This window comes from Pseudochaenichthys georgianus, unplaced genomic scaffold, assembly GCF_902827115.2.
Source record: "Pseudochaenichthys georgianus unplaced genomic scaffold, fPseGeo1.2 scaffold_570_arrow_ctg1, whole genome shotgun sequence".
NCBI classification, from domain to species: domain Eukaryota; kingdom Metazoa; phylum Chordata; class Actinopteri; order Perciformes; family Channichthyidae; genus Pseudochaenichthys; species Pseudochaenichthys georgianus.
In genome coordinates, this window is record NW_027263131.1 from 54711 (window position 1) to 65000 (window position 10290).

At 46.3% G+C, this 10290-nt stretch overlaps 1 protein-coding gene across 3 annotated transcripts in view; it reads right to left on the reverse strand.

Moving 5' to 3' along the window:
* The window catches only part of mapkbp1 (mitogen-activated protein kinase binding protein 1), a 66710-nt gene that overhangs the window by 4125 nt on the left and 52295 nt on the right, over positions 1 to 10290 (reverse strand). For 2 of the 3 annotated variants that reach the window (XM_034079231.2, XM_034079227.2), the window contains 10 exons: positions 10242 to 10290; positions 9773 to 9836; positions 9383 to 9511; positions 9034 to 9167; positions 7210 to 7256; positions 4214 to 4345; positions 3951 to 4082; positions 3492 to 3619; positions 2714 to 2835; positions 1795 to 1995 (listed from right to left, as the gene is read on the reverse strand). The exon at positions 10242 to 10290 is cut by the window's right edge and continues 63 nt beyond it. In XM_034079231.2, coding sequence (XP_033935122.1) covers positions 1795 to 1995; positions 2714 to 2835; positions 3492 to 3619; positions 3951 to 4082; positions 4214 to 4345; positions 7210 to 7256; positions 9034 to 9167; positions 9383 to 9511; positions 9773 to 9836; positions 10242 to 10290 — 1138 coding nt within the window. The remainder of the gene's footprint in view (positions 1 to 1794; positions 1996 to 2713; positions 2836 to 3491; positions 3620 to 3950; positions 4083 to 4213; positions 4346 to 7209; positions 7257 to 9033; positions 9168 to 9382; positions 9512 to 9772; positions 9837 to 10241) is intronic. The other variant, XM_034079228.2, reaches the window with a different exon arrangement.

A 10290-nucleotide genomic window follows, 5' to 3' on the forward strand; every position in this document is an offset into this window, starting at 1 on the left:
AGGTCTAAAGTCCTTCGAGACCATTACAAGTCCAGGTCTAAAGTCCTTCGAGACCATTACAAGTCCAGGTCTAAAGTCCTTCGAGGCCATTACAAGTCCAGGTCTAACGTCCTTCGAGGACATTACAAGTCCAGGTCTAAAGTCCTTCGAGGCCATTACAAGTCCAGGTCTAACGTTCTTCGAGGCCATTACAAGTCCAGGTCTAACGTCCTTCGAGACCATTACAAGTCCAGGTCTAAAGTCCTTCGAGGCCATTACAAGTCCAGGTCTAAAGTCCTTCGAGGCCATTACAAGTCCAGGTCTAACGTCCTTCGAGACCATTACAAGTCCAGGTCTAAAGTCCTTCGAGACCATTACAAGTCCAGGTCTAAAGTCCTTCGAGACCATTACAAGTCCAGGTCTAAAGTCCTTCGAGACCATTACAAGTCCAGGTCTAAAGTCCTTCGAGACCATTACAAGTCCAGGTCTAAAGTCCTTTGAGGCCATTACAAGTCCAGGTCTAACGTCCTTCGAGACCATTACAAGTCCAGATCTAAAGTCCTTCGAGGCCATTACAAGTCCAGATCTAAAGTCCTTCGAGACCATTACAAGTCCAGGTCTAACGTCCTTCGAGGCCATTACAAGTCCAGGTCTAACGTCCTTCGAGGCCATTACAAGTCCAGGTCTAACGTCCTTCGAGGCCATTACAAGTCCAGGTCTAAAGTCCTTCGAGGCCATTACAAGTCCAGGTCTAAAGTCCTTCGAGACCATTACAAGTCCAGGTCTAAAGTCCTTCGAGACCATTACAAGTCCAGGTCTAAAGTCCTTCGAGACCATTACAAGTCCAGGTCTAAAGTCCTTCGAGACCATTACAAGTCCAGGTCTAAAGTCCTTCGAGACCATTACAAGTCCAGGTCTAAAGTCCTTGAGGCCATTACAAGTCCAGGTCTAACGTCCTTCGAGGACCATTACAAGTCCAGATCTAAAGTCCTTCGAGGCCATTACAAGTCCAGGTCTAACGTCCTTCGAGGCCATTACAAGTCCAGGTCTAACGTCCTTCGAGGCCATTACAAGTCCAGGTCTAACGTCCTTCGAGGCCATTACAAGTCCAGGTCTAAAGTCCTTCGAGGCCATTACAAGTCCAGGTCTAAAGTCCTTCGAGGCCATTACAAGTCCAGGTCTAACGTCCTTCGAGACCATTACAAGTCCAGGTCTAAAGTCCTTCGAAACCATTACAAGTCCAGATCTAAAGTCCTTCGAGACCATTACAAGTCCAGATCTAAAGTCCTTCGAGACCATTACAAGTCCAGATCTAAAGTCCTTCGAGACCATTACAAGTCCAGGTCTAAAGTCCTTCGAGACCATTACAAGTCCAGATCTAAAGTCCTTCGAGACCATTACAAGTCCAGGTCTAACGTCCTTCGAGGCCATTACAAGTCCAGGTCTAAAGTCCTTCGAGGCCATTACAAGTCCAGGTCTAAAGTCCTTCGAGGCCATTACAAGTCCAGGTCTAACGTCCTTCGAGACCGTTACAAGTCCAGGTCTAAAGTCCTTCGAGACCATTACAAGTCCAGATCTGAAGTCCTTCGAGACCATTACAAGTCCAGATCTAAAGTCCTTCGAGACCATTACAAGTCCAGATCTAAAGTCCTTCGAGACCATTACAAGTCCAGATCTAAAGTCCTTCGAGACCATTACAAGTCCAGATCTAAAGTCCTTCGAGACCATTACAAGTCCAAGTCTAAAGTCTAAAGTAAATAAGGTGCTGACAGGGTTAATATTTCGTGTTGTTCGTGGAGTTGTGTCCTGATTTACCTAAGCCCGAGAGGTCGGCCAGTGTCCCGAAGTTTTCCTTCAGGAAAGTTTCCTGGTCTGGAGTCTGAGGGACGACCTGAGAGGCCTTGACCTGTTCTTCTTCTCCTCTTCTTCTTCTTCTTCCTCCCTCATCTTCATCCTCATCCATCTCCATCTCAGAGGAGTTTCCATCCATACTGAGAGGCTCCGTGGGCTCCGAATCTGAGAGAGGACACGAAGGAAAAAGACGGAATGCGAACGATTACATCAGGGAAGTGACAGGAAAAGGAAATGTCTGTATCTTTGTACGTCTGTCTGTGTTTCTGAATCTGATCGTCTCTGGCCAGGTTTCCATCCAAAAGTGATGCTTGTTGCCATCCACTACCATTATAATAATAAAGCTTTATTCATACAGCACTTTTAATACAACACGTGCAGCTCAACGTGCTTTACAAAAGGACACATCACAAGTTAAAAACTAACAACAAGAGGTTCCCCTCAGATTGTTTGTTAAGAACTTTAAAAGGTACATGCAGCAAAATATTACATTTGATCAGGTTCATAGACACAGGGAGGTAAAATGTATGATAATAAAAATAAAATAAATGATTATGCGGTTATTAGGAGTTGATAAACACATCAATTCACCAGCAGATCCTGACCTAAGATGAACTTATTAAAAGAGCAGCAGTCAAAGCTTAAAAAATCTGAGGTCACCTGCTCCTCCAACAGAGCAACCCAATAGAACAGATACAATGGTGCACTGGATTTAAATATGAAATATCTGCTTTTTCTAAAGTGTAAAATCATATTTTTTTCGCTAAATCTGTTTTCAGCGCACCGTTAGCAATAAATCAACGTCCCTACCTCAGCCGAGAGAAAACCATTGTTAGCCATAATTAAAGATTTGTTTCTGTGTCTCTCTGTCTCTCTGTCTCACCGTCTCCTGCCGGTCTCACAGGACTGGACAGTCTGGAGCTGAATCCCAACGAGCAGCCGCTGTCTGGACTGGGTTTGTCCTGACGTTCACCTGCAGGACACGCCTCCTTCACCTGGAACTCACTGACAGGAAGAGGCGGGGCTTACTTTAAAGGTCCCTGAGTAAACAGTTTTTCATCAATACATCCCAGGTCTCAGATATATACAGAGCCTGTCTCTGATTGGCTGAAACACCAAGCAGATCATTGCAGGATTACCCATAATCCCCTCTGTTTCAGCCCTGTTTCCAAAGTGCTGATTCTCTGTCTGTTACTTCAGATGAAAACAAGGAGCCCCTCCCCACGCCCCTCTGAGAGACATTTGGGTACAAAGAACTCAATGGAGCTCTAGAGGAGATTCGGGTGATAAGGGGGGGGGGGGGGGGGGGGTGATGTAGAAGAGACATGAAGAGGTGGATTTTGCATAATAGGTGACCTTTAATGTGTACGTTCCAATACTCATACTACAACACTTTTAACACATCCGAAAATTATATATTTTTTTCTCCCAATAATAAAAATACCAGGATGTCCAACTGTATCCTGTCACATTTGTGCACGTGCAAGCATGCATGTTTGGCTTTTTTCAGACTAACAATCCTCTGACAGGGTTACTATGAGGAATGAGGTCCCAGCATGCAACAGCATCTACTTTATAAGGGCAGCTGCAGTCGATACTAAAAGTACAAAGTATTTGATTTGTAAAAGTGTGCTGAGGATGAAATCAGGAAACATTCCTACCTTCCTGCCAGGCTCACTCTGTCCTCCCATTGGTCGGGATACAGAACCACAGCCTCCATGTCTGGGCTCTGATTGGACAGCTGGATAAAGTCTGGCCTCTGATTGGTCCTTGCCTCACTGCCCTCAGCCTTCAGACAGAATCAGACACAAGGTCATTGATCTGAGCATGCGGCGGAGATACTTGTGATAAAATGTTTTAAGATAAGATGGAACTTTATTTATCCCCTTGGGTAAATGCAGGCGTTTATAGCAGCAACAGGGTCAGAGGGAAAAACAGGATTCCCACAAGTTAAAAATAAAGATAAAATAGAATACAAATGTAAATAATAATACCAAAGAAGTGATGAAGTAACTGATGAAACAAGATATCACAAGAAAGCCTTTCTTCCTGTTGTTACGTGACTAGCCCCAGAACAAGCTTGTAAGTACATCTTAAAGTTAGATGTTGCCTGTTCTCACCCATGCAGACGGGACCTGCAGACTGACGGTGCTCCCCAGCTCTTGATTGGCCCTGTGAAGCCCCGCCTCCACACCTGGGCTCCGCCTCTTAGTGCAGGGGGAGGGGCTAACATCCAGAGGGCGCGTCTTCCCCTGGGTTACACAGACACACGGTCAGGTTAACTCTCACTTTGCCCTAAAGCTAAAGTTATGTATATCGATAAGCAGCTCGTTTTACTTTATAGGCGTTAAGTAGAGGCATGTGAAAAACAACAACGTTTTACCTCCTGCTCCTGTTTCTCGGGGCAGAACGAGTCCAGCAGCCTCAGGTCCAGCATGGACTTCACCATCAGGACCCCGTCTCCCACCGTCCTGCGGGACCAGCGCCGGCGAGGGAGGCGACTCCCACAATCCTCCTGAAGAACCCCAAATACAGAGAACACAATCATCCATACATTCCAGGTCTCAGATATATACAGAGCCTGTCTCTGATTGGCTGAAACACCAAACAGAACATTGCAGCATTACCCATAATCCCCTCTGTTTCAGCCCTGTTTCCAAAGTGCTGATTCTCTGTCTGTTACTTTAGATGAAAATAAGGAGCCCCTCCCCACGCCCCTCTGAGAGACATTTGGTTACAAAGAACTCAATGGAGCTCTAGAGGAGATTCAGGGGATAAGGGGGGGGGGGGGGGGGGTACCTTGGCTGCTGATTGGCTAATGGCTACACAAGACAACACATCGTTATGACATCATAAAGTGGCCAAAATCTGATCGGCTCATTTTCAGACAGGTTTTTATAGAAATGGATCAAAAAGAGAGAGAAACTTTGTTCCTGAAACTTTCAGAGTCTCTTTCCACAGAGGGGACACATGTTGATGTAGAAGAGACATGAAGAAGAGGGGACACATGTTGATGTAGAAGAGACATGAAGAAGAGGGGACACATGTTGATGTAGAGGAGACATGAAGAAGAGGGGACACATGTTGATGTAGAGGAGACATGAAGAAGAGGGGACACATGTTGATGTAGAGGAGACATGAAGAAGAGGGGACACATGTTGATGTAGAAGAGACATGAAGAAGAGGGGACACATGTTGATGTAGAAGAGACATGAAGAAGAGGGGACACATGTTGATGTAGAGGAGACATGACGAAGAGGGGACACATGTTGATGTAGAGGAGACATGAAGAAGAGGGGACACATGTTGATGTAGAGGAGACATGAAGAAGAGGGGACACATGTTGATGTAGAAGAGACATGAAGAAGAGGGGACACATGTTGATGTAGAAGAGACATGAAGAAGAGGGGACACATGTTGATGTAGAAGAGACATGAAGAAGAGGGGACACATGTTGATGTAGAAGAGACATGAAGAAGAGGGGACACATGTTGATGTAGAAGAGACATGAGGAAGAGGGGACACATGTTGATGTAGAAGAGACATGAAGAAGAGGGGACACATGCTGATGAAGAAGAGACATGGAGAAGAGGGGACACATGTTGATGTAGAAGAGACATGAAGAAGAGGGGACACATGTTGATGTAGAAGAGACGTGAAGAAGAGGGGACACATGTTGATGTAGAAGAGACATGAAGAAGAGGGGACACATGTTGATGTAGAAGAGACATGAAGAAGAGGGGACACATGTTGATGTAGAAGAGACATGAAGAAGAGGGGACACATGTTGAGAAGAGACATGGAGAAGAGGGGACACATGTTGATGTAGAAGAGACATGAAGAAGAGGGGACACATGTTTATGGAGAAGAAACATGAAGAAGAGGGGACACATGTTTATGGAGAAGAAACATGAAGAAGAGGGGACACATGTTGATGTAGAAGAGACATGAAGAAGAGGGGACACATGTTGATGTAGAAGAGACATGAAGAAGAGGGGACACATGTTGATGTAGAGGAGACATGAAGAAGAGGGGACACATGTTGATGTAGAGGAGACATGAAGAAGAGGGGACACATGTTGATGTAGAAGAGACATGAAGAAGAGGGGACACATGTTGATGTAGAAGAGACATGAAGAAGAGGGGACACATGTTGATGTAGAAGAGACATGAAGAAGAGGGGACACATGGTGATGTAGAAGAGACATGAAGAAGAGGGGACACATGTTGATGTAGAAGAGACATGAGGAAGAGGGGACACATGTTGATGTAGAAGAGACATGAAGAAGAGGGGACACATGTTGATGTAGAAGAGACATGAAGAAGAGGGGACACATGTTGATGTAGAAGAGACATGAGGAAGAGGGGACACATGTTGATGTAGAAGAGACATGAAGAAGAGGGGACACATGCTGATGAAGAAGAGACATGGAGAAGAGGGGACACATGTTGATGTAGAAGAGACATGAAGAAGAGGGGACACATGTTGATGTAGAAGAGACGTGAAGAAGAGGGGACACATGTTGATGTAGAAGAGACATGGAGAAGAGGGGACACATGTTGATGTAGAAGAGACATGAAGAAGAGGGGACACATGTTGAGAAGAGACATGGAGAAGAGGGGACACATGTTGATGTAGAAGAGACATGAAGAAGAGGGGACACATGTTTATGGAGAAGAAACATGAAGAAGAGGGGACACATGTTTATGGAGAAGAAACATGAAGAAGAGGGGACACATGTTGATGTAGAAGAGACATGAAGAAGAGGGGACACATGTTGAGAAGAGACATGGAGAAGAGGGGACACATGTTGATGTAGAAGAAACATGGAGAAGAGGGGACACATGTTGATGTAGAAGAGACATGAAGAAGAGGGGACACATGTTGATGTAGAAGAGACATGAAGAAGAGGGGACACATGTTGAGAAGAGACATGGAGAAGAGGGGACACATGTTGATGTAGAAGAGACATGAAGAACAGGGGACACATGTTGATGTAGAAGAGACATGAAGAACAGGGGACACATGTTGATGTAGAAGAGACATGAAGAACAGGGGACACATGTTGATGTAGAAGAGACATGAAGAAGAGGGGACACATGTTGATGAAGAAGAGACATGAAGAAGAGGGGACACATGTTGATGTAGAAGAGACATGAAGAAGAGGGGACACATGTTGATGAAGAAGAGACATGAAGAAGAGGGGACACATGTTGATGAAGAAGAGACATGAAGAAGAGGGGACACATGTTGATGTAGAAGAGACATGAAGAAGAGGGGACACATGTTGATGAAGAAGAGACATGAAGAAGAGGGGACACATGTTGATGTAGAAATAAGAAATATTAAAGACTGTAAATCTCTAATGTTGCACTGACCTTGCCGTCTCTGCCGCGCTGCGAGGCAAACTGCTCATCGGACATTTCTGCAGGGAAAACACGATTTGGTAAACTCTTAATGTTCCATCATGCGTGTTGGTTCTCTTCCTCACACCAACACTTTTGGATGATCAACACATTTAATTGTATTTAAGGTCTCATGTCGTGCTCTTCCGGTTCTGACCCGTCCCCTTGTTGTAATGAAGCTTGTTCTGCATGTGAACGCTCTGCAGAGTCAAAACCCTCAAAGTGCAGCCTGTAGCGAGTAAAGCTCTAACGGCCCGTCTACACTACAGCGTCGAAAGCTCCAAGCTGCTCCAAGCTGCCCATTCACTTTCAATGGGGTGACGTCACGTAGCCGCGCTTTTTCGCCGAACTGAATTGTGGGTAGCAGAGCGAGGCGTCTCAGGCGACCCAGGCGACCAGAAGTTGAATATTGTTCAACTTCTGGTCGCCTGGACGCCGGAGTAGCCAGCGCCAGCCAATCAAATCCCGTTTCCCAAAATCTGACAGCTGAAGCGCCAGCCAATCAAACCGCGTCTAAGCTGGGAGAGATATCCCGCCGTTCATTTCTATATTTCAAAAAAAGTCGGAGGAGAAACTAACTATCACCGTAGCAATCACCCGGTTTTGTATGACCAGACCCTCTTCACCTCCCGGGATACAAACCGGAGGAACCAGCATGGAGGGAGGTGGCAGAGACAGTGGGGGGAACTGGTAGGTTTTCGCCTGTTTGGGGAGTTTATATATATATTGCTCGCATAAAATCCCCGGGGGTTTTTGCTTTGTATGTCGGGGGCGGGAGATTCATGTGATTGGTTGTTGGTCGTGTTGCTTGAATAAAATCCCCAAGCTCCAGACACGCCCAGCTCCAAGCTATTTTTGGAGCTGTAGTGTGGACGCTGCGTAACGGCCCGTCCACACTACAGCGTCGACAGCTCCAAGCTGCCCATTCACTTTGAACGGGGTGACGTTACGTTGCCTCGCTTTTTCGCCAAACTGAATTGTGGGTACCAGAGCGGTCCGCCGGAGACGCTGGAGTAGCCAGCGCCAGCCAATCAAATCCCGTTTCCCAAAACCTGACAGCTGAAGCCGTAGCCAATCAAACCGCGTCTAAGCTGGGAGAGATATCCCGCCGTTCATTTCTATATTTAAAAAAAAAGTCTGAGGAGAAACTAACTATCGCCGTAGCATATCACCCGGTTTTGTTTGACCAGACCCTCTTCACCTCCCGGGATACAAACCGGAGGAACCAGGCATGGAGGGAGGTGGCAGAGACAGTGGGGGAAACTGGTAGGTTTTCGCCTGTTTGGGGAGTTTATATATATATATATATATTGCTCGCATAAAGTCCCCGGGGGTTTTTGCTTTGTATGTCGGGGGCGGGAGATTCATGTGATTGGTTGTTGGCCGCGTTGCTTGAATAAAATCCCCAAGCTGTCAGACACGCCCAGCTCCAAGCTTTTTTTGAAGCTGTAGTGTGGACGCTCCGTGACTCAGAGAAGACCCGTCTGTGCTGCCCCAGAACGCCTCGCTGGACATTTCTCATTTTCCATTGTTTACTTCCTGGTATCGCTATGTAGGGATACCCAGTAGCCACGCCCAGAACTATGACCAGGCTGATTGGTCCAAATTGACCAATCCACGGACTTCCTCACACACTCAGTGCAGGCAGCTCAGCTGATCTCTCCTCCCTGGCTGCAGGCTGATAACAGACCGTTGGGCAATGGAATTATGATCAGTGGAAATGGCCACGTCTCCTTTAAGGTTTATAGTCCATATTATGTTTGGGAGATGTGATCTTGTGTTACCATGTACACACACCTGTCTCCTCCTCTTCCTCCAGGCACCCTGCTGTGACTTTATAAGGAACGCCACGCTCTTCCTCATCCTCCTCTTCCTCCTCCTTATCGCTGTCAGACGACATGGTGACGACTCGAGGAGACGGCGCCTCCCTGCTGCAAACACAAACATATCATAAATAAAATTTAAATGTATTTTAATATGTCCTTCCTCCTCCTAACTTAAAGAGTTTTGATGCCAATTATGTTTAATTAACATACGCTATGACTTCTATATTTAAATGCTGTACTATGACTACTTTTCGTATTCCTTGATGGAGGCTAGTGTTGTTTGAAATGACCAGCAGCTGTGAAACAAGCCAAACATTTACCCGAGGTTCGCCACTTTCTGCTGAGGTGCATTCTGGGAGATCTGAACACTGCTGGGAGGTCGGAGGTCGGCGAGTCGCTGCCTCATCCGGATGGTCAACTCTGGACAGAGACGCCACACGAAGATACAGCTGCACACACACACACACACACACACACACACACACACACACGCGCACACGCACACACACACGCACACACACACACACGCACACACACACACACGCGCACACACGCACATGCACACGCACACACACAGGTTTTCAATTAAATCACATTAAATAAATAAATAAATAAAGACAGTTTTCATGAGGATCAATCCGTCTGAAGTTAACACACACACACACACTCAGTTTACTGTGTCGTGAACATGTGTGTGTGTTGAGGCGTACCTGTCTCCAGACACTGTGATCAGGTGTCTGCAGTCACTGGTGAACTTCAGACCCGTCACTATCTCTGAGGGACAAGAACATGTGTGTGAAAAACGTTACTAAACCACTCATAAAGACACACTTACAAGAACATATTTATTCACACACACACACACACACACACACACACACACACACACACACGCGCACGCACGCACACACACACACACACACACACACACACAGCTCAAAGCATTGTGGGAGTTTTTACAGGCTGACTGAAGCTGCTGACAGATGGATGGAAGCCCTGCAGGGACAAACAGACAGGGACAACCGGACGGACAGGATGCTCTCAGTGTGTGTGTGTGTGTGTGTGTGTGTATTTACTATTTCACTGAGCAGAGAACCTGCAAGACTACACGCACGCACACACACACACACACACACACACACACACACACACACACACACACACACACACACTACTGACCGGAGTGCCCGAACATGGTGGCCACACACTCTCCGGAGTAGAAATCAAA